This window comes from Muntiacus reevesi, chromosome 1 (genome assembly GCF_963930625.1).
Source record: "Muntiacus reevesi chromosome 1, mMunRee1.1, whole genome shotgun sequence".
NCBI classification, from domain to species: domain Eukaryota; kingdom Metazoa; phylum Chordata; class Mammalia; order Artiodactyla; family Cervidae; genus Muntiacus; species Muntiacus reevesi.
In genome coordinates, this window is record NC_089249.1 from 70,178,250 (window position 1) to 70,202,955 (window position 24,706).

General features: G+C 45.9%; 1 protein-coding gene across 3 annotated transcripts in view; it reads right to left on the minus strand.

Annotated features, from left to right (window-relative positions):
* LOC136176466 (carboxyl-terminal PDZ ligand of neuronal nitric oxide synthase protein-like) overlaps positions 1-24,706 on the minus strand; it is a 341,331-nt gene that overhangs the window by 60,002 nt on the left and 256,623 nt on the right. For all 3 annotated transcript variants that reach the window (XM_065946705.1, XM_065946696.1, XM_065946715.1), the window contains one exon: positions 2,724-2,832. In XM_065946705.1, the coding sequence (XP_065802777.1) occupies positions 2,724-2,832 (109 nt within the window). The remainder of the gene's footprint in view (positions 1-2,723; positions 2,833-24,706) is intronic.

Consider the following 24,706-nt stretch of genomic DNA (forward strand, 5'->3'; position numbering starts at 1 on the left):
AGGCTGTCTGTAAACAATTCCTTCAGCCACGTGGCTACAGGCCAACAAAGAGCCTGAGAACCAGCTTGGAAGAGTTACAGTCTCAGCAGGTGAGGGCAAAAGGGACAGAAAATAAGAGCGCCAGAGATCAGCACTGGCGCTGAGACATGGACAAAACTGGTGTGATGGGGAACCAGATGACTACTCCTTTGTCACTGGGCAATAAGAACTTCACTCTGCGCTTCTCTTCAAGATCACACTTCCAGGGGGCATTGTTCTCAGACTCGGGTTTTGGCAGAAGGACTGGACGGTCCCACTGTGCTTGTGTTGCTGTACCAGATGAGACGGCAAAGCAAAGACAACGATCTCCTTTACCTGGAGTTCCTGCTCAAAATCCTTTTGTTCTGTATGTCTCCCTGATCCTAGCCAGCCAGTGCCTATTCATGGGATCTTGGGCAAGTCATTTAATCTTTCAATTTACTTATCCCATGAAAATTTCCATCTTAACTTCTTCACGTGGGCTTTTGGAAGGATCTAGTAAGATTAAACATTAAAGCACTCTGTAAATTAAAATATGCTATTTGTAACTTTAATAAAGTCCCAGATTCGCACAGTCCAGCCTCTGGACAAAACTAAACGTATGGTGGAGTACTCAAAATGAGTGAAAGGGCATCCTAGTCTTTGCTCCTGTTGAAGAGCACTGCAGAGGATCCAGTTCGTAAGTCTCAGGAACACTCTGCATTTCCTTTCCTTCCTTCCGAGATCCACTCCACCTCAAAACCACCCAAGTGCTTTTCCCTCTCCCAACCCCTAAATTCTCATCTCCAGTCCCTCTGGCTTTTCTTTCTGTCCTTCTCCTTCTGTTAGGGGAAGCACGCTGATTGAAACCACCAACCCTGGCCAGCCACCATAGTAACCGTTTGCATGAGCTGTTTTATGACAGGGCGTCCTGGTAAGGAACAGGGAACTAATAAGCCTCCACCAACCAGAAGAGTTCGGGAAAGGTCAAAAGGAGACACCACCTGTCCGACCACCTCCCAGAATCCTTCTCTCTGGCATCCATCTTGGCTGAACCAGGCGTGCACCACCAGGAAGGACTCTGAGTCAGAATGATTGGCTAAGGACAACCCAGAAACTAATCCCATCACCATAAAACCCAAGACTGCAAGCCATGTGGCAGAGCAGTTCTCCTGGGTTCCCTCACCCTCCTGCTCTCCACCCGGGTGCCCTTTCCCAATAAAATCTCTTGCTTTGTCAGCACATGCCTCTCCTCGGACAATTCATTTCCGAGCGTTAGACCAGAGCCCAGTTTCGGGCCCTGGAAGGGGTCCCCCTTCTGGCAACACTTCCTCCTCTTCCTATCAGTTCTTTCATAACCTACTTTCATTTTTTCCCCTTCTCAACTGTACTATTACCTAAAAGTGAAATCTGGCAACCTGCCCGTTTTTTTCCTTCTCCCTTTCTAGTTCTGGCTCTTTCCCTTCAATTCCACAGTTTGCATTAAAAAGCCTGAGAGTAGGTGGGTAAGGGCACACATCTCCTTAGAGGAAGAGGCTAAATCAGCAAAGTATAATTCTCTCTGTGGAGCCGGGGCGGGAGACGGGACATACATAATATTACAGTAAATCCCGACCCTGTCACGTTTTATTCTTATTATCCCCATTTGGCACAGCTCCCACCAATCTACTAAAGATGTCTTAGGACATAAGATGCATTAAGATGTCACACAGCATCAGAGAAGGGACAAGCAGGAGAGAATTCAGAAGTAGTCCTCTAGAAAGTCAGGGTCACTGGTTTGTGTCAAGAGCGCTAAGAATCTTACCATTCCACCTTTACCTGTCAGGGACCTTACAGACACAAATAGTAGTTTGCAATTCTCTTCTACAGAAAAGTCATTCCCAGGACATTAACACATACATGGAAAAAATAAGATTTCATGGCCAATTCAGTTTGAGAAATACTGGGTTAAACCTAAAGGGATTTCTCTAACTTAGGACTTCCTAGCACATTTAAATAGTTTTAATATGCTAAATGTTAACATATTATATGTTTTGGCTGGTAAATGTTTTACAGGATGCATTTCAGGAAATGCTGGTTTTGACACCCCTCCTTATTTTATAGAGAAGGAAGCTGAGACCTAAGGGGGATACTGACCCTCATGACATCATTCAGCGGTCCAGGAGAGTAGAGGGGTTACAGCCCATGTTTCCAAACCCCAGTTTTGTGCATTAGACTCCTGGAGGCAGGATAGAGAGGAACCCTGTCTCTACAGAACTGCAAAAGTTGCATTTACTCAAGCATCGACATTACTGTACCAAAATAACCATACAGGACAACCAATATCACAAAGTCTAACTAGATCCCAGCATGTCATATTTGGAGGTCACTGATCAGAATACAGAATTACGGTGAAGGGTCACTTCAGTGAGTGGCAACCTTCTTTCCTACCACATACCAACATAAGCATCACTCCTGGTGCTGTCTGCCTGCTGTGTTCCAGAGCACTTTTCCAGTGGCTGAGATCTCTCCAGTTGTTTGCATACAACTAAGTACCAAGTTCAAATGAAACTAAAAGAGAATTTCATTATACACAAGTAATGACTGGCTAGTGAGAGAGGTGCCCTGTATCTTGCATTCAAATAGCCACCTCCAAATCTTGCCTCTCCATCAACAGGGAGACAGGTCAATGTTGGGAATGCCCTGCTTCCATCAGAGGAAGAGATGACCAGTGACGACCCCTTTACCTTCTTCTTGGACTTAAAGACGTTACACCTGAAGACATTGCTGGCACCATCTCGAGCGATATAGCTGAAGATCTTCAAGTCTTGGGAATCATGAGAGACGTAGAAGATCCTATAGGGAGAACAACAGAAAAATGCACTGAAAATGGCTCAGGTTCAAATCTCCAACAAGAAAACCTCTGTTTGAGACACCCTGCAGACAGAGCTCTAATCAAGTTCTTAGAGAAAGCCTCCTTCCAATGAAAGTCACAAGGCAGGAGGTACTTTCTACAAGCTGTTCAAACACTGACGTTCCTGTGAGTGATCGCCAGAGGCTGAAGAGTGGACAGGGGTCGGACATGAACCCCATGCGAGCACTGGGCAGTACATCTTTCCTGGTCACTTGTAGGTTACAGGAAAAAATCATCTCCACCCTTATCAGAGCAGTAAGTCTGCTTCTAACCCAGGGAAACGTGGGGAGGTTTCCTAATACCTCCAGATGAGAAGACCTAGGGAACCAGCAATGCTAAGCACAGAGGAGAGACTAAGACACTGTTTCATTATCTAGGCCCCTTGGTGATAGCTCCTTCACTTTCCATCCCTCTCCATCAGGCCCGGGGCATCCATGTATTCATTCCATCGGTCAGCCAACCCCCCCAGAGGGCACACTGTGGGCCAGGCACCGTCCCAGAAGCCAGAGGTACAAGTGACAGGACAGAAAAAAGCCCCCGAATTCATGGAGCTCGCAGGCAGGAGATATCAATAAACAAATAGAAAATGAGTGCCATGAAGAAATGACGAAGAAGAAAGGACAGGGCATGGGGCTGCTATCTTAGGCAGGAAGGCCACGCAGGGAGGCAGAGACCTCACGGGAGAGTGTCCGTCACAGCGCTACGTGGGCAGAGGCAGGGCAGGAAGAGGGCCAGCAAGTTTCAAAGCCCACTGGTGTTGCTAAGGCGCTCTCAGAGTCCAAGGCGTGGCCCGAAGGTCAGCGTGGCTCGAGTCGAGGGAGGGTGGTCAGAGACAGGGTCAGGGGAACAGCCCAAGGCCAGGGCAGAGGAGGCCCTGAAGGGCAGGGGCTGTCTCACTCCAAGTGAGACGAGAGCCATCAGAGGTTACAGGGCAGCAGCCTGCCTGCCTGATGCTTTAGACGCAAGAATCTGTCCAGCTGCCGTGGGTGGGCGGTGGGGGTGGCAAAGGGAGAATCAAAAGCAAGGCCCTGAGTGCTGACTCTCAGAGAGACCTAGGCCCGGGTACCACCAGAAATGCCAGTCTGAGAGCTGTTAACCTGGGCAGGGGAGGGGAGCCTCGGGGGTATATCAGAGGAACTCATCTAGGGTGATCCAAGGAGAGTGTTGCTCTTTTAAAAAATTTTTTAACTGGAAGATAATTGCTTTAGAGTGTTGTGTTGGTTTCTGCCATATACCAGCTTGAATCAGCCATGCTCCAGATCAACCTCCTGGGGCCACATCATTTCCAAAAACTATCTTTTCCTCAATGAAAACTCCACTTTTCTATCCCAGGATTTCACAGGCCTGATATGTTTGACTCAGTGCTGTGTACCAGAAAGAGAATGGAATTTAGAGTCACAGTCACATCTCTGCCCTTTACTATTTATTATTACAAGGTGAGCAGGGCTTCCCAGGTGGTGCCAGTGGTAAAGAACCCTCATGCTTATGCAGGAGACATACAGACCCAGGTTCGATTCCTGGGTCAGGAAGATCCCCTGGAGAAGGAAATGGCAACCCACTCCAATTCTTGCCTGGAGAATCCCATAGACAGAGGAGTCTGGCAGGCTACAGTTCACAGGGTCACAAAGAATTGGACATGACTGAAGCGACTTAGCATGGACACAAAAGCCAGGTAATCCTCAGAGGTTCAGTCTTCTTATCTATAAAATGGGACTTTTTACAGTAACACCTTGCAGTGTTATTGGGGAGATCAAAGAATGAGTAAAGTGCCTTTTTACTTCTCCTTGCTGATATAGCCTCTAAGTAGTCTTTTTACTGAGATTCCAACCAAGGACCCCAAGAAGTATGAAGAAAAAAAAATCTAAATTCACCCTGAGGACCAAACTTTCTCTGCTGAATTCTACTAAAAGTCATTTCAGTTCATCTCACTTGTCCAACCAATTCCAAACAACACTGAAATTGAGGTTATTATGTTTATTTAATGTGGCTTCTAAGAAAGCTAATTTAACGTTAGGGGGCCCATACCACAAAGCACTGATCCTTCTAATGATGCCAAAGTGTCCTCCTAACACCGAATGGACAGGCCAACAGCTGCATCTCAGCATCTCCTGCCTGAGCTCCTGGCCCACCCAGACATGCCCTCCTGATCTTCTCTCAAGCTTCAAATTCATCACACCTCCCCCAACTAATCATCTCCCCTGAATTCTCCAAGCAAGCATGGCCTTCCTTCCCCCAAGCCTTCTCTTTTTATTATTTGTATGCTATTTAATGTTTGCTTAATCCTTAATACCAAACTGTCCAAATATTTACAAACTCTTAACAACTATAAATAGAAAGTATTTATGCAGTCAATTGCATTTTTCCAAATGTTTAAGCATAGATTGTACCCATTATGTTTTTGTAAGTCTAACACAGCAAATTTTCTTAAGTCTTTTAAAAATGCACTTAACGTAACACAATGATTACAAAATTTTTTTGTGTTTATACCTGAATCAGTTGTAAAATATTAATGTCACAGCTCAAAATGTAGCTTTATCTTTTTACTCTTACACAGTAGATTTGTTACACGCAAACTGAAGAATTTCTCAGCTTTACTCCCTCCCTCATATTCTCTTTTTAAAAAACATTTTCTGTTTATTTACTGTCTGTGCTGGGTCTCTGTTGTTGTGCTCGGGCTCTCTGATGCTGTGTGTGGATTTTCTCTAGCTGTGGCGAGTGGCCGAGGCCCCTCTTGATAAAGGGTACAATGTCCACTCAAGCCAGAGACCTGGGCAACACCCTCGACTCCTTCCTCCCTTGTTCTCCCATATCTGTCATCGTGACCAGGTTCTCTGCAGTCCATCTCCTTGGCACATCTCTGAAATGGCTTTTTCTTCAATTTCAGGGTATTGCCTTAGTCCACAGGTCCTTACTATTCATCTGGAGTCTTGCAACTCACCTAGGGTCTCTCTGCTTCCTACTTCATCTACTGCCAACCCACTCTCTATTCTGCTAAATGCTGCTAAATTCTGCTAAAAATGCTGTTTTTTAGTAACAGACAACATCCTGGCATTTCCCTTATAAAACCATTCAAAGGCTTCCTACTGCCCTCAGGATAAAGCCCAAGCTCCTCAACATGGAGTATCTACGCTTCTGCTTTCATCCCTCTCCAGAGGCCTGACCTACATAGCTCTTCAGGACTAGTCGCATACATCTGCCTGCCTCTGCGTCTGTGGTGACGCTTTTGGCATCCTTGAAGACTTGCTTCAGAGAAGGCTTCCCTGCCCACACTGCCCCCAAATCTGAGGTGCTGACGCTTCTGGGCTCACCTTTACCATAGCACGTGTCTCACATTATGATGTTTACACTGAAGCTTCTTGAAGGAACCGAGGACCACATCTTGGTACCCCAGTGGCAGCACAGTGACCGGCACAGAGGTCCCTAACATCTGCTTAGGGGGAGGCAGGCATCCTTGCTGTCATTAATAAGCACCCACAAGGTGCTCTGCTTGGCTACTCATCTTCCCCCAGAAGACAGGTCCTGTTAGTTCCTGTTAGTTCCTGTTAGTTCAGATGCATCACACATAAATCTCCTCTGACTTTTGAGTTTTTCATTTATTATTACGTAACATCCCAATGGAAACAGCAACCCACTCTAGTATTCCTGCCTGGAGAATCCCATGGACGGAGGAGCTTGGCAGGCTACATAGGGTCGCACTGAGCTGGAGATGACTGAGCAGATATACAATATCCTAAGGACTGAGAACTGGAATTAAAACCGACAGAGCAGGTATGAAGGCAGACGCCGACAAGACTCAGAGACGTGGAAGGCACTCAGGATGGTAGCAAGCTAGTGTGAACTTTACCTTTGTAGACAAAGCACGTTTTTGGCAAACACGACGACAACCTGGGCATGAATGAAGCCAAACCCTTTGACCTGGAGCTCTCCGGAGACAGCTCTGTTACATCTGAGATCAGAAACTTCATGTGCAAGTCATTAAAAGCCTGGAACCTCTAGCTAACCAAAAAGCCAACTAGTTAAGAGCTTGGAAAAATATCTACAACACAATCAAGAAGCAGGAAGTTTTTCCATGGGACCTCATTCACCCACAAATTAACAGATCAACAAATTAAGGGCTCAGGTCCAAATTTCTAAATCTACAAAATATACTCCAAATATACTATATTTCTTCATACTTTGGTTTGAAGAAATGTGTGTGTGTGTGTGTGTGTTGTGGGTGGGACACGGTTGTTGCTCGGTCACTCAGTCGTATCCCACTCTTTGCAGCCCCATGGACTGCAGCACCCCAGGCTTACCTGTCCTTCACTGTCTCCCAGAGTTTGCTCAGATTCATGTCCTTTGAGTCAGTGATGCCATCCAACAATATCGTCCTCTGTCGTCCCCTTCTCCTGTCTCCAATCTTTCCCAGCATCAGGGTTCCTTTCCTAATGAGCTGGCGCTTTCCACCAGGTGGCTAAAGTATTGGAGCTTCAGCTTCATCACCAGTTATTCCAATGAATATTCAGGGTTGACTTCCTTTAGGATTGACTGGTTTGATTTCCTTGGAGTGCAGGGATTCTCAAGAGTCTTCTCCAGCAACACAGTTTGAAGACATCAGTTCTTCGGTGCTCAGCCTTTTTTTGGTCCAGCTCTCACATCCATACATGACTACTGGAAAAACCATAGCTTTGACCATACAGACCTTTGTCGGCAAAGTAAAATCTCTGCTTTTTAATATGCTGTCTAGTTTTACCATAGCTCTTCTTCCAAGGAGCAAGGGTCTTTTGATTTCATGGCTGCAATCATCAGCTGCAGTGATATTGCAGCCCAAGAAAATAAAATCTGTCACTGTTTCCATTGTTTCCCCATCTATTTGCCATGAAGTGATGGGACAGAATGCCATGATCTTCGCTTTTTGAATGTTGAGTTTTAAGCTAGCTTTTTCACACCCCTCTTTCATGAACTTCCTCAAGGGGCTCTTTGATTCCTCTTTGCTTTCCATCCTTTGCCATAAGAATGCTGTCAACTGTATATGTGAGGTTACTGATATTTCTCCTAGCAGTCTTGACTCCAGCTTGTGCATCATCCAAGCCGGCATGAACTGACTCACTGAAAAAGACCCTGATGCTGGGAAAGATTGAGGGCGGGAGGAGAAGGGGATGACAGAGGATGAGATGGTTGGATGGCATCAGTGACACAATGGACATAAGTTTAAGTAAGCTCCAGGAGTTGGTGATGGACAGGGAAGCCTGGCATGCTGTAGTCCATGGGATTGCAAAGAGTCAGACACGACTGAGTGACTGAACTGAACTAAACTGAAGATCTTACTGGTTTCCTCGGTAGCTCTGCAGTAAAGAATTCACCTGCAATGCAGGAGATGTGGGTTTGATCTCTGAGTTGGGAAAAATCCCAGGAGAAGGAAATGATAACCTACTCCACTATTCTTGCCTGGGAAATCCCAAAGACAAGAGGAGCCTGGTGAGCTACCATCCACAGGGTTTCAAAAGAGTCGGATATGACTGAGTGGCTAAACAAAAGCAAAAGATCTTTTTACATTTATTCTGACTTTAAATTTCTTATAATTTCTTGGTGTTATTTCAAAATATGCATGTAATTTTCACTCAGTAATGGAACTATATGCTTTAAAGCTGAAGCAATAGACTTTTCTGCAGATTATGGTCATAAACATACCATAAATAACTGAAATATAAACAATATCTTGGAGAAATTGGATTTGGGGTTTATCATCATATTGGAATTCAAGTTGCCAAACTGATAAACACCACAAGACCCACCACCAACCCCAGCCCCCACCTCCTTGACTATTAATCAATAAGTAAATGTGTTTCTCTCAGGAAAATAGAAAAAAAAAGTTGGAATACAGAGTAGAAAGACATCTATGGAATCATCAGATGTGTCTAGCCCAGCACCCCTGTCATTCAGCATTTGTCAGTGATGGGCAATTCACTCTTGTTAGAATATCCATCCTCCTTTCTGAGGGCTTCTAATTACTTGGAAAATTTCCCTTACACTGCTTAGAAATCTACCAACAGGAATGCAGTAGAGGAAATGGCTGAAAACACTGTCCTTGGTGTAGGACAGACAGGGATTATAGCCTCAGGCTCTGCTACGTACTAGCTGTGAGATCCTGGTCATTATCTTGATTTCCTCATGGCTCTTCACTTATGAAGTGGGGGTAATCACAGTACTGCACCTCATTCACGAGGTTTAAAAAATAAATGTATACAGAAAGACCAGCTTATAGCAAATATTTAGTAGATGGTAACTGCTGCTAGTACTGCCACACTACTGTCCTAGTTCTATCTTTGAGGCCTTAGAGAACAAAGCTAATCCTTCTTCCAAGTGATGACCATTTGAATATTTGGAAACCATCACCAAATTTATATTTACTCCTCTCATTTTTCCTCTTCAAGAGTTCCTCGACCAGTCCATTTTCTAGATTACTTATTGCTCTGGTAATAAAGAGCATGGGCTTTGGGTTGAAGTCTTAGCTTTGCCACTTCCTAGCTGTTGGCCTTATGCAAACTACTGAGTCGGCATAACTCTTTCATTCCTCATCTGAAATAGGTGAATTAATGATCTCTTCATAGTATTAAGTATTAACTCCCCTCCAACATTTAGCATAATGCCTTAACACATGGTGAGTTGTTTGCTTAGTAAATATGATCTCCATCTTCCTTGTTAATGTTTTCTGTATATACACTCCAATTTGCCAATGACTCAAAATATAGTTTACAGAACTAAATGCATACTCCTAAGGGAATGAGAACACCACAGAGTGAATCTGGATACTTTCTATGCCCCAGAACTGAATTTTTAGCAGAGCCTCTCTGATCATTTTTTTTTTCTTTAGTTAACAGCATTTCACTGCTTATTCACACTGTGATCACCTCAAATGTTTAAAGTTAATTTGCACAACTGCTCTCAAGGCAGATTTCTTAAGCATATCTAGTAATTGGTTTTGAGGACTGGCTCAGAGTGATCACTATTTCCTTTTCCAAGCTCTCACAGATCATCTGCTTAACGATCTCTTCTAGAATTTTGCCTGGGGCAATGACGAGTTCACTAATCTGTAATTCCTAGGCCCAGATTTTCCTTTTTTCTGACAAGTGAATGTCTGATTCTTGTAATATTCTCATATCTCATCTATTCCTCATGACTTTGCAAAGGCAGCCAATAACGATTTTGTAATCACATTCTTTAGGAGGCCAGGTCCTAAGTGAGCAAGGCCTGGACACATTTAAAGGAGTGGGGGCGGGGGGGCGGGGGACACCTGCCTATTTCGTCACGGTTTTTTAACTTCTTCCATTTTTCAAATCACCTATGTTCTAGCGTTTCTAGTTTGAAGATCCAATAGTTCTCTACTTGAGGGAAAAAATAAAAAGGAGAGACATGGTAGAACAAAGCAACTTCAGAATTTCTCTTTGTCATGTGCTATTCTCTTTTCTTTTTTTAATCTTTTTATTGAAAGATAATTGCTTTACAGAATTTTGTTGTTTTCTGTCAAATCTCAACATGAATCAGCCATAGGTATACATATATCATCATCAGCCTTTTCCATGAGCCCAATGCATTCAGAGCTTGAATTCCTCTGCACTTATACTCGACTCTAAACTCTGCTTTCTGTACTTCTCAAAGGACATTATATGAAAATGTAGGTAGACACGTGATTTTTCTTCATGGTCTCACCTTTATGGACCCAGTTAGAATCTTAAGTTCTCACCTCTTGTTTCCTGAGGTCATAATCTTATTCTGTCATCATTCCTCTCTCTGAAAGTTACACACTCTAAAATGCCATGGCCATGTACCACTCCCACCCCAGCATTAGTATCCTGCCCCTATCTCCCCTCATCTCCATGGGGACTGCTGGCTGACCTCTCAACCCACTGGCCACAGAGAATGGAAAGGCTTTTGAGTCTACCTGCAATATTTCCTGAGTCCACATCCAAGCTCCCTCATCTAAGACCCACAGACACAGGGCTCCATAGAGAGGTCTCTAAGCTGCCTTCTGCTCAAATCCTGCTGGGTCTTACCTAGCCAGCTGGGACCTCAGAACAGAGGATCGAGACCTGCCTTGGGCCCAGGCAGACTCTCTTCCTTCTCTCAGGCTTCTTCCCTGATCCATAAAGTGAGAGCAATAAAAACATCTATCAGAGTGGCTGTAAACTTCTGGGATGGACAAATACTGAAAGTGGATGAGATGGCAGATGGACAAATATTCTATAACTCATTGCACAGATACTTTAAAACTGTGGAAATAACCCTGGAGACAGCAAATGGAAGAACAAAGAGAAATCATCACTGTTCCCCCAGTACCACCACTCTCTGGGGGTTCTCCAGTTTGAACGTGGAGCAGAGATTTTTCTTTTAAGGTCCTGGAAGGCAGGGACATCCTTATCCCTCAAGGACACATGGAAACGAACCAGGATTAAAAAGATAAGCTGCCAAGTAACTAGCAGATGGTGAGATCGAACCCAGTGGGTCTTAAGGTAAACCTCTGCAGGAAGCAGCAGCAGCATGGTGTGAAAAATGCAGAGGACCGACTCCAGGTGAGTGTGGCAGAAGCTGCGGTCCTGGGAAATCCCAGCGTGACTTCTGCCCGTGGGAGCAGTGACTCCCCAGACAGTCCAGTCTGTGCCACTTCTGCCTGGGGAGAATATCAGAAAAGGCAGAAGTCTGGAGGGAGGACCCCAATGCTTTCCTAACAGAAACAGACCCAAGAAGCCTAGAGTGATGAGCAACCCCATCCCCTACCCCCAGCCCTTCAGGCTGCCTGAACACTGGTATGTTTTCCTCTCTTCCTACCCAGTCCTGGAGCATTCACATAGCTTCACATTTCTGCCCCAAGTCATCATTCCTTTCCCTATGTCTCTTATTTTAATCTACTCTTTAGATAAAATTGCCTTTCATTTTGATCATTTTTCTTCTCGCTGCTTTGGTCTGATTATCTCTCTCTCCCACTGTATGTCAAGGACCCTTTATCACTTTGGCTGGTTTTCTTTTTTTCTTGGCTGGCTTTCTTTTATCAGAGGTTAATTCAATATTCTTCTTCCTCATCCCTCAATTTAGCCATTCTTGATTTCAGTACTGGCTCCATGAGACTTATCTTCTCCAGGCGCTATTTGTCATAAAGGTACGTGATCAACTCAGGAAACGGTGCCACAGTCCCTCATGGAACTGGTCTCCCACTTCACGGCTGTCTGAGGTGTAGGGATACACTGTACAAGATCTGCCTGCAGCCACAGCCCTGCCGTATCTCACAGACCTGCCTCACAGCGTGATCTGGAAAGAAGCCTGGGATCCTCGGGCTAGGAGAGACCTCATGAGACAGGCCCATCTACACAACTGCAGGTGGAGAAATTCCAGGATCACAGCTGATTTCCAAGGTTTCTTCAAGGCATTACATTATAAACATGTCTAAATTATTATGACAATTCTCTAGTGTGTACCTAGCATAAGAAGTAAGCAATCAATTGAATTTTAAAACCTAGTGAGTCAGACAAATACACATTTATCTTTGGAAAGCCTAGTTAAGGCACCCTCACATCCTATCTCAGCAGTTAATTTATGTTTTAATTCCACAGCTATTAGAAGTGCTTTCTTATGCCCCACAAAATCTCTCCTGGTTTACCTGAATCAACCAAAACCACCATATAGCAATTTCTAAATGCCAAGTGCTATGATAAGTTAATTTCTTCTTCTTGCTACCTGACAAGCAGGCAAAAAACAGGCCAGTGTCCCTCACAAAACCACAATAATCCTTTCAGAAACTCCAAGGCTTTAACTTCTCTGCAACACTGGTCATTTCTACAAAATAACTGTCACCTGCTGTTGGCTTTCAAAAACCAAATCTGTGTACACAGGCTGCCAATCCTTTCTCCTCTGCTTCTGTGTTATCTAGGTTTGCACATTTGGCATGCTCATGTTTCCTGGGGTCAGCCATCCTTCCTACACTTATGAGGACGCTCAGGCTTCCTGAAGTCTCTTGCTCAGAGATACAGCTTTCTTCCCAGAGTCAGGGAGCAGACAGAACACCAGCACACACAAATACAAGGGTGCTGCTTTGACTGCTGCGTGCGTGGGGAGCCTTCCTGAGAAAGCTGCATCTTCCACTTTCCCCAGGAACAATCTGTCCTCTTGCTTCTAAGACAGCGAATACTGCCCTTCTTTTAAGTGGTATGTGGAGAGAAAGGTCAGGCATCAATCTTCCCAATGCAAAATCAATCATAATCAAAAGCTCACATCCTTCCTGATCTACTACCCTGTTGTCCCTGAGATCCTTTGGTTTCACGGAGTAACAGAACTGACAAAACAGAGCTGCAAAGCCTCAGTTGAGTTGCCAGCCCTTCTAGTTTCTCAAAGCTCCGAGCTTTAGTTCTCAACAGCAGAATGGCAAGAGAAGAGTCTCACAGGATTGTTCTGTGAATCAAAAGAAATGATTTATCTACAATGCATGCACATAGTAGGGAATCAAAAAAATCTTTACTAAACTGAAGTAAACAAGAAAATTTGCTAATCTCACGTGTCTCTCTCGAGTGCCAGGCACAGCTCAAATCACACTACATGTAAAAACTCATTTGATCCTCACAACTTATGAGATAGGTACTACTACCATCCTCCATTCAACTGATGAGGAAGTAGGTTAGTCAACTTTCTCAAGGTCACATAGCTTGTGCATGCATGTGGGCTAAGTTGCTTCAGCAACCCTAGGGACTGTAGCCTGTCAAGCTCCTCTGTCCGTGGAATTTTTCAAGCAAGAATACTGGAGTGAGTTGCCATTTTCTCCTCCAGGGAATCTCCAGGACCCAGGGATCAAACCCTTGGCAGACAGGTTCTGTACCACTAGCGCCACCTGGGAAGCCCACAGCTAGCAGGTACCTGTATTAGTTTCTGAGAGCTGCTGCCACAAATTATCACAAAGTGGATGGTTTAAAATCACAGAAGTTTAGCCTCAGCGTTCGAGAAGCCAGAAGACAGAAATTATGATGTTGGCACGGTCAGGTCCTTTGAGAGCGTCTGCTGGGAAATCCATTCCTTGCTTCTGTCCCAGCATCTGGGGGCAGCTGGCAGTTCTTGGCATCCTTTGGCTTTTAGTGGCATCACTTCAATCTGCTCTCTCCATGTCCACAGCCTTCTTCCCTGTGTCTCCTCTTCATGTTTCTGTCTCCAAATTTCCCTCTTATAGGAACACCAGTCATGAGACTCAGGGCTTGCCGTAATCTACCATGACTTCATCCTGATTTGGTTATATCAGCAAAGTCCTTCTGCAAAATAAAGCCACGTCCATGGACACCAGGCGTTAGGACTTGCACGTATCTTTCTGAGGAGCACAATCTGGCCCGCTGCAGTCTCTGAGACAGAATCTGAACTCTGGCATCTTAAAGTCCTTCACACCTGGATCACCTGCTTAGTTTATTAATAACTGTCAAACATCATTTGATATTAAACTGTTATTACTATTGTTCTTATCTCTATATCCAGCTAAAAGTCAGTGCTGTGATACATTTTATGCCGCCTAGGAACTGTGAATTTCCTTATTCCAGGTATTTTTCCAAGCCCTGGATGTCTTTATAGATTCTTTATGGAAAAGGAATTCATTCTCACATGGGTAAGATTTTCAATGGGCACTTGAGCGAGTGGAGATTGAATGCTTTGCTGTCCCTGACTGCCCACCTTACATCTGAGTTTCTTCAACTAAACCAACTCAGGAATATGATAAATGTCCTAACATCTTAGTCTGCCCAAAGGTGGACTGTTCTTAGTCTATTCAAAGGACCAGGGATTCATTCCGTAACACACTCGTGTCTTCGGCTCTAATCCCTCACCCTCAGGCCGCTTGCTTGACACAGGACAGGAAGTAAAGACAAAGCATCTCCCTACCCAGGCGTTGGAGCATGGCTGGCTGGGCCTGGCTGACATCGCCAGGAACTCCTCTTACCTAGTATTTTTCTTCCGCTGATTGCTCTGACCTGCTTGCCTGATGATGCCAGATGCTGCACCAGAGGAGGTCTGAGTCACAGCTCACCTGAAGGCACCTCCTCCCAGGAATGGAGGATAAGAGAACAAGCCAGAGAGCTCAGGACAGGTGTTCACTCCAGGGGTCAACATCCCTAATTCTCACTGATGCCCCCAGGAAAACAGCTGAATCACTGTGATTTATCCTAGGACAACCTCCTTTCCATCATAATCTAGTTTCTTTCTGTCTGTCTTCTAAACTATAAAGGACCATGTATCTTTACTTTTAGGCCAGTAACATACCTTAAAAAAAAATGAACTGACTCATATTTGATCTCATTTCAATTTCCAATCACATTTTATTGGTCTTTTGTTTTTATTTAATAAGTCTGGGAAAGGGGCGAGGTGGGAGGCCGGAGGCAGCGAGGTTTGGCTGGCTTGTTTGCTGTATGCCAGAAGTTCTCTTATTGTCTGTCTTCCTGCCACCCAAAAGCAGATGTCGAGGGACAGTGCCTTTGGGGTGGTTCTGCATAACCTTTATTCTCAGAAGCGCACATCTTGCTCTGTATCCAGCCCCTTTCCTGCCTGATATCAGACTCTCTTGGGATACAGAGCTGAGCAGTTTCACAGGCTGTCCTTGTAAAGCTCAGAGCATGCTGATGGGGTGAGGCAAGGGCAGGACGGAGGATCACGGCGCCGGGGACACCGTCGTGGGGGAGGACGCGGCCGGCCGCCTGCAGCCGGGACAGCTACCCACCAAAGGCGGCGGGGGTGGGGGCGGCGAGGAGCTGCTGCCCAAGCGGCTTCTTAAAGATCCCGTCGGGGGTGGCAGGGACAGTGGCACGGGGAGCACATCAGTCTAGGTCCTGGCAAGAAACAGATAATTTGAGTCATCTGCAGAGAGTCTATTAGGGATGATTTACAAAGACGAAGGCAGAGTGCAGGGAACCCGGAGGATAACACAGCAGCCCTGGGGGCCCTCAGTACCCCAAGGCCAAGAGGGCAGGGCAGTGAGAGGTCCCAAGAACCCAGAGAGAGAAAGAACAGTGTGCCTGGACGGCAGGAACCCTCGTGACGGTGAAGAAGCCTGCCGATGCAGTCCACACACGCAGGCCTCCCTGGCACCTCACCCTGCGGGCAGCAGACCTGGAGGAAGGAGCTCAGGAGAGCGACCATCACGGAGAGAGAGGAGGGAGAAGGGTCTCCGCAAGGGAAGCGACACAGACCAAGCCGTGGCGTCACGAACGCCGCAGTGTGCCCGGGCACAGGGGCACAGACGTGCTGAAGGGCTGGCGAGAGAGGGGAGCCCGGCGGCAGGTCAGCGTCTGCCGCAGCGCTCCCGCGCCTCTGGGGCTCAGGGCACTGAGGGAGGGCTGAGCAGGGGGATGATGTAGGTGGTGGTCGTGGTGGTGTGCAGGGTAGATTGAGGAGTATACGGGCAGAAGGGAGGCCAATAAAGAAATTACTGCAACAGGGAATGTCTGGAGGAGGAGGGGGAATCTGCCCGCAGGGCTTGCCAGTTGGAAGAACCGGACCCAAAGCCCTGGTCTGCTGCTTTCAGCTGTGAGACAATGGGCGAGTCCCTCAATCCTCAGGCTTTAGTTCTGTCATCCACAAACATGGGGGCTGTCATGAGAACTGGCGTTTGGGTAAGTCAGGGGCCAAGCACAGGGTGGGGGGAAGGGTACAGCCTGCAGTTACGCAGTGCACAGACCGTGCAGCCAGACCGGTCAACCTGAGTCCAGGCAAGAAAAGCTGCAGGCCGAACGGAGGCCGTGGCACTGCTCCTTCCTCTGGAGGTGAGACAAAGGAGGTGGGGAGAGAAGATTCTGAGTTACGTGACTTGGGTGACTTGATGGGTGGATTAAACACGAACTGGGCCAAGGGGCTCAGAACAAGGAAGAAGCTGAGGGTAGAGGGAAGGAAGAAGAGGAGCGTGGCTCAAGGCATGTCAACTCTAGGAGCCACCAAAGAACTCAGACGGACTTGCCCATAAGACAACTGGAAACAAGGGATCAAGGAGAGAGGCAAGACTTAGGAGTTTCCAGACTCAGAGGGTGGCTAAAGCCATGGAAAATATGAGATCCCCAGAGAAGCCCGAAGAATAAGAAGAGCAAACATCATTGAGAGAATCCTACTTAACAGTGTCCATTTAAATGGAGGGCAGAACAGGGGGAATCAGAAAAAGAAAACAGAGCAGGAAAAGGCCAGGAGAGCGAAGAGGAACAAGAGCAAACCGCCATGGAAGCTGGGGGAGGAGACAGGCTCCAGGAGGGAAAGGCCTGGCACCAGGAGCTTTAGAGAGGACGACAGGAGGAGGACAGAAAGAAGCCAGAGACTTCTAACAGCAACTAAGGCATCCCTGGTGACCTAAGCAAGGGCAGCGTTCGGAGACAGCACAGGAAGCCCAATTATCATGAGCTCAAAAATGAATGGGGCTTGGAAATACACACAGCAAATGCGATCATTCCCAAGAGCCTGGCAGGAAAAGAGCAAGAGAGGATGGCAGGTTCTGGAAGTATCTTTTTTTTTTTTGTTCAGATGGTGAAACCTGAGTCTATTTATAGGCTAAAAAAGGAACAAAACAGAAATAGCCTCCAGATTGAGGGGAAATACAGAGAAAAGGACGGCTCAAGAAACAGAGACAGCAGAAGATGGGGTCCAACTTGGGGAAGAGACAGCAGTGCCTGCTCTGAGTCAAGACAGCACTGAGTGGGAACCTGCCGCATGGGGGGGGCATGCACCCCTGGCTGGGCCTCTCTCCCCTTCCTCTGTGGCCTTTCTCATGTAGCCGGGCCTTTCCCTGGCAGAGAGTTGAGCCTGACATGGAAGTAGGCTGAATGAGACTGGCTGAGGCAAGAGATCAGTACGACTGTTTAGTAAAGAGTCTTGATTAAAAGCAGAGGCTCTTTTACCTGTTCCAGAAAGTGAAAGCATTAGCCGCTCAGTCGTGTCTGACTCTTTTTGACCCCACGCACTACAGCCCGCCAGGCCCTCTGTCCATGGAATCCTCCAGGCAAGAATACTTAAGTGGGTGGCTATCCCCTTCTTCAGGGGATCTTCCTGATTCAGGGATCGAACCTGGGTCTGCCATATTGCAGGCAGATTCTTTACCATCTGAGCCAGCTACTCCAGACCTGCATTTTACTGTCCATTAACTTACTTTCCTTTCCCCAGGACACGGGTCAACAGGAAAGCATGTGGTCAGAAACATTTTGCTGCAATCTTCTTAGGAGATACATATGAATTCATCCTGGCTCTGACAGACTGAAGGACGGGTTTCTTGTAAATACATGGAGGGTGAGGAGGGAGATCTAGCCAGGGACACTAAAAGCTCTCTGGGGACCTGGTTTATGAGCACTTGCAGTTTCACTCATACATTTAGCTTGTCAATCAAATTCCTCTTTGTCCGCTAAGGCATCTAACCAGCTTAATTGTTTCCTCAGGGTTTTGCCCTTCCCATCAGTGAACAAAGGCATTGAGAGGGATTTGGGTTTTTTAATATAAAAAAATACTTCTTAACACACATATACACAGACATTAAAAATAGATGTGTGTGCATGTGCATTACATGCATGTATGTATATATACATATGAGTGTGCACACACACATATACATATTTTTTCCTTTTGTTATTACTATTTGGGAGTAGGGATAGGCAGATCCAGGCACGGGCTATTGTTTGGATGGCCACTCCAACTTTGGAAGAAAAACCATCAGCAGTACCTCACCACCTCCAGCAGTCAGGGTCATCCTTAACTACTGATTACATGCTAAAAGGAGACAATAAGGGACAATGAACCCAAGTGCAGATCATGAGCATCAGGAGTTGCCTTTCTGAGGCTCTTCCCCTCCAAAACACCTTTTACTGGGACCATCACCAAAAAACAAGATGTTCATTATGGCTTCATTTCTCAAATCAACCCTCTCCCATCACCCACTCACCCTCCAGTTATGAGACAAACTGAACAAGAGATAAAGTCAAAGACCAAGATAATCAGAAGAAGACCACTGACCCCTCATGTAAAGAGCCAACTGCACAGAAATAAGAGAGGATGGGCCAGCATCCACAGCCAACTTAAGGTGGGGAGCGGATATATGTTCAAAGGCAGCCTTGTTTTGTGGTTAATCTCACTGCATGAAGAGATGCTGGGCTTTCCAAGAGCAGAGTGAACAGTTCAGTTCAGTCACTCAGTCATGTCTGACTCTTTGCGACCCCATGGACTGCAGCACGCCAGGCCTGCCTGTCCATCACCAACTCCTGGAGCTTGTTCAAACTCATGTCCACTGAGTCGGTGATGCCATCCAAACATATCATCTTCTGTTGGCCCCTTCTCCTCCTGCCTTCGATCTTTCCCAGCATCAGAGTCTTTTCCAACGAATCAGTTCTTGGCATCACGTGGCCAAAGTATTGGAGTTTCAGCTTCAGCATCTGTCCTTCCAATGAATGCTCAGGACTGATCACTTTTAGGATGGACTGGTTGGATCTCCTGGCAGTCCAAGGGACTCTCAAGAGTCTTCTCCAACACCACAGTTCAAAATCATCAATTCTGCACTCAGCTTTCTTTATGGTCCAGCTCTCACAACCATACATGACCACTGGAAAAACCATAGCTTTGACTAGACGAACCTTTATCGGCAAAGCAGTGTCTCTGCTTTTTAATATGCTCTCTAGGTTGGTCATAGCTTTCCTCCCAAGGAGTAAGCATCTTTTAATTTCATGGCTGCAGTCACCACCTGCAGTGATTTTGGAGCCCAAGAAAATAAAGTCAGTCACTGTTTCCACTGTTTTTCCATCTATTTGCCATAAAGTGATGGGACCAGACGCCATGATCTTAGCTATTTGAATGCCGAGTTTTAAGCCAGCTTTTTCATACTCCTCTTTCACTTTCATCAAGAGGATTTTTAGTTCCTCTTCACTTTCTCTCATAAGGGAGGTGTCATCTGCATATCTGAGGTTATTGATCTATCCCTGGTAATCTTGATTCCAGCTTATGCTTCATCCAGCCTGGCAGTTCGCATGATGTACTCTGCATAGAAGGTAAATAAGCAGGGTGACAGTATACAGCCTTGACGTACTCCTTTCCCAACTTGGAACCAGTCTGTTGTTCCATGTACAGTTCTAACTGTTGCTTCTTGACCTACATACAGATTTCTCAGGAGGCAGGTCAAATGGTCTGGTATTCCCATCTCTTTCAGAATTTTCCACAGTTTGTTGTGATCCACACAGTCAAAAGATTTGGCGTAGTCAATAAAGCAGAAGTAGATGTCTTTCTGGAACTCTCTTGCTTTTTTGATGATCCAAAGGATGTTGGCAATTTGATCTCTAGTTCCTTTGCCTTTTCTAAATCCAACTTGAACATCTGGAAGTTCTCAGTTCACGTACTATTGAAGCCTCACTTGGAGAATTTTTAGCATTACTTTGCTAGCGTGTGAGATGAGTGCCATTGCGTGATAGTTTGAACATTCTTTGGCATTGCCTTTCTTTGGAATTGGGATGAGAACTGACCTTTTCCAGTCCTGTGGCTACTGCTGAGTTTTCCAAGTTTCCAAAGCTGAACAAAGCCACTTCATTCTCGGTGTTCTCAGCTGCAGGGATGTCTGTTCAATCGTCATTTGTGTGCTATTCATTATCTCCTAACAGAACATACATCCTGAAGTTCTAATGTTAACACTTTTTGTCACCTTGCCCAAATATCTTTACATATGAGTCACATTCAGGGCTCAACAAACATTTGCAGGTTGGTTGGCTCATCTGTCTGTCCGTCCATCCATCCATCCTATTCTGGATAAATGTCTATAGAAATGAATACACCCGCTTTCTGGGAATTTTATAAAGATTTACAAAGAAATCAATTTGATTTAATAAAAAATATGATTTAAGCACAATTATGTACAAGACAATAGTCAAGGAGACATAAAGATGAATACGATACAGCTCCTAAAAAATACAGGTAAACAACTATAGCACAAGGATGAACTTAAAGATAATGCAGCCTTGGAATCCTAGGGTCCATAGGAGAAACAGAAAATTAGATCCCTACTGTGGGCATGACATATATTTAAAATAAACCTTGAAAGATGATTAGGAACTTGACACGCAGCAATGTTAACCAAACACTGGGAACTTGATTAATCACAACCTGGTTATAACTGCCGCCAGCAAACAAGAAAAGCTGTAACTCAATAACTGCTTCTCAGAGGCTCCTGATAAAGGATGTGGGGACTCACAGTTAGTTTAGCTTTTCCCCAGGTGAATTTCCTGAATTCTATGCATTGCCCTCTGGACTCCCCAGTCAGCCTCACCTCCACAGTCTGAGGTCGGTGCCTCCAGAAAGAAAGAGCAGGCTCACCATGGCTGTGCTCTAATCCTCACCATGGCTGCACATTTAGAGGTGAGACACCGCACCCTTCCTCCAGACTGTGCCAGGACATGAGGAGGAGCCCCCGGGGGGCTTCCCAGCCAGGTTGGAGGACCAGGCGCTGCAATACAGCCTCGAGGCTGGTGTGCAGACGGCAGGTCCGGCTGCCACTGGGCGGTGAGCTGTGATTCTGTCTGCAGCAATCCTGGAGGCTATCTGTTAATAGTAAGGGCTAATCTGACAGGGGCTACAGCTCTGAAACAAGAGTAGTCTCTCTTCACTCATTTTTGGTGTTAAGGTTGGTCACACAATAATCCTCACACACTAGGAAACGCAGACCCTGCGCCCACTTCCCCACATCCAGGCAAATCCAGGACGCTCAGGTACCACGCACTCTCCTCCTACAAAAATCCTTTCCCCTCACACGGCCTGAAACCCACCAACACAAACCTGGTGTGTTCTGAGTAAGACAGCTCCTCTAACAACACACAAATACCGCCCGGAAGCTAAAGTAATACCTGTCCATCACTCAAGCATTAAATCACTGAGACGGTTAGACTGGTTTGTTTACTTCTGCTCCTACAGGAGGACTGCCAGTTTTAAACCTTGCTAGCTTGAGATGCAAAATATTCAGAGGTTTATAGTGCTTGTTGGCGTCAGGGGTCTTACCTTGGAATTCATAAACCTCAGGGCTATGGGGTCCATAAATGGTCAAAAAACAAATAAAAATTTTGCAAGTATGAAGAGACATTAATTTTTAAGGCAGAGAATCCAGTCCTCACCATATTCTGAAAGGTATTTGTTTCCCATGAAAGGTCAAGACCATTCAACGGAAAACCAGGCAAGTGCCTACTTGGCAGCAAGGAGAGAAGCCAAGCAGAGAAGGGCTGGTGTTATTTTGCACTTACTATCCTATCTGAGGCTCTTTAATGCTCCGGACAAATTCTAAACTGATTCTCTTTATGTATTCAAAGAGAAAAACAGGAAGCACATAGTAACGGCATTTGAAACCAGGCAGTCATTTAGTAATAGAACTGGGACCAGGCCCGCTTTCCCTGCTCCCCAGGTTCTTCCTCCGTAGGGAAATTCCCTCCCTGGTAGACAGTGTTTAATTATGTGAAGCTTTCTAAACATGGCCTAATTGAATTTTCCATGATTATTACTGTAAAAGATACCCTCCAAGGCCTGGCACAGAGACTGATCCAGAGGTTTTAACTCTGAGCACGCCAGTGGCTGTCTTTAGTCTTCTGCCGTGCACGCCTTGTCGCTCTCTGGCTGGCCCTGGGCCTCATTGAGGCTGTGCTGCTGGCCATGAAGAAGGGCAGTCCAGTGGGTAAGACTTCACCTTCCAAGGCACGGGGTGTGGGTTCCACCCCTGGTCAGGGAGTGAAGATCCCACATGCCTCGGGGCCAAAATACCAAAACATAAGACAGAGACAATACTGTATCAAATTCAATAACGAACTTTAAAATGGTCCACATCAAAAAAAAATTAAAAAAAAAAAAAAAAAGAAGGGTACAAAATAAGGCCAAGAGGATAAGCAGACTTAGCAGCCTTTTTGAAATGAATGTTTTAGTGCAGCAAACAAGTGAATCGAGCCTGCCCTAGCTTGGACATGCAGTATTTATTGAGCGCCTACTATGTAGTAAGGATCCTTCCAGGCACTCGGATACAGTAGTACACAAAACAGGCGTGGCTCCTGCTTCTGTGGATCTCTGGCTTAAGCGTTATGGTGACAAAATTTCCACTCTTTTGCCATGATTGAATTTAATAATCAAGTGGGATCCACCAGAGGCAGAAAGCAAAAGTAAAACTACCAAAGATTCAAGCTGAAGTCACCGGGAACCTTTTTCTCCTTTGCTCCTTAAGTAAGATGATTCTCTTAATTATTCTCAATATTCAGGCTGTCACTGGTCTGAATGATCCAAGGTTACAACAGTTCACAGACCTACACCGCTCTATGCTGTCTACTGCCACTATCACTTCTATGCGGACACTCTCCCCATCAGCCTCAGGTTACTGGGCCATCTCTCCCTTGTTCACTTCCCTGATATGATCTCTTCACATCTGGGGTGCGCTGCATTCCCCCTCACACTGCTTACCCGAAAACACCACACTGACTTTGGAACTCTGAATCAAAGCGCCAATGGGAAGACAGTGAGCACAGATGTGGAAGCAAGTTCCTGACACGTCACTGAGAGAAAAACGGGCTCCTGGCGGAACAGAGACATACACAGAATATCAAATTCTGAAAAAAATACCTGAGTGTCCATATTTGCATAGAGAGTGGCACTAGAAGGAACAAATGTTGAAGGAAGGGCATTTGACTTCTTCCTTGGTAAAACTGTGTCGTGATTTTATTTTTAGCAACAAACATGTGTCATTTGGTCATTGTAAAGCTCATACGTCAGGCATATTCCCCTGAGCCTTAAAGAGGAGTCCCTGCTTGGACCTTGAGGAGACAGGCGACGCCTTATCTGCTTTGGCATTCCTGGGGCTTTCCACACAGTGCATATGACTCTGACTCTGGAGTCAAAGAAATGAAAAAGGATGAGGAAGGAGAGAAGGAAGGTCTTGGATGTGTGTGGTAACCTGAGCAGGGGACACAGAGTCAGAGAATGAGTTACGTGTCAGCAGTCCCTTGCTGGAGGCTCACAGTCTATCCTAGGAGTTTACTGAGCCTTCATAAGCACAAAGGAGTTTACCAGCCTGTGATGATTAAACAGCAGAACTTGCTTTTAAGAAAAAATAAAGAATGGCACAGGACAAAAAAATGCACATATCTACGTAGGGTTGAAAGCAAACAAAAGAGAAGGCAGGAAAAAACGAAACAAGAGGAGACACAGAGGAAGAGAAGTGGTCCTGCGTCAGAACCGAGAAAACGCTGGTGCATCTGGGGATGTGGAGAGCAACAAACCAGCAACAAACATGGAGGGAGTGACCCCTGCAAAGTGATGGAAATCAATGTCAGACTGCAAGGAACTGGGGATGGCAGGCAGTGGTGAAAACATGCTCAGGGTTTGGGGAGGAAGTGGAGAGTTGACAAAAGTTGTGCCCTTGAATGGGGTGAGCAGGGATGAGGGGGGCGACTTCAGGACAGCTGAAAGCAGAACACACGGCCAGGGAGAGACGGGGAGCCAGCTCGTGGACAGAGATGGAGTGGCTGGGGACGAGGGTAGCAGCGCTCATGGTGCTGAAGAAACAAGTGAAGACGGGTCTAAAACACAGACAGGCAAGGGGCAGAGTGGCAGCAGGCCATGACACAAAGATGTTCGAAGAAAAGGAGGAAGTCTGAGAACCTCAGAGAAGATGGGTGTCACCTAAGGAGAGTGAGGATGTATCAACAGAATTGACAGGCAGTGAAAGGTTTTGGCACCTTAGCGAGTGGAATTTCTACCAGGGACTCAACACGGAGTGCAGAGCAGTCCTGGGGAACTAAATGAAGCCAGACAGAATGACTGTCCTTCCCCTTCTTAGTTCATGAGCTTCTCCATGCA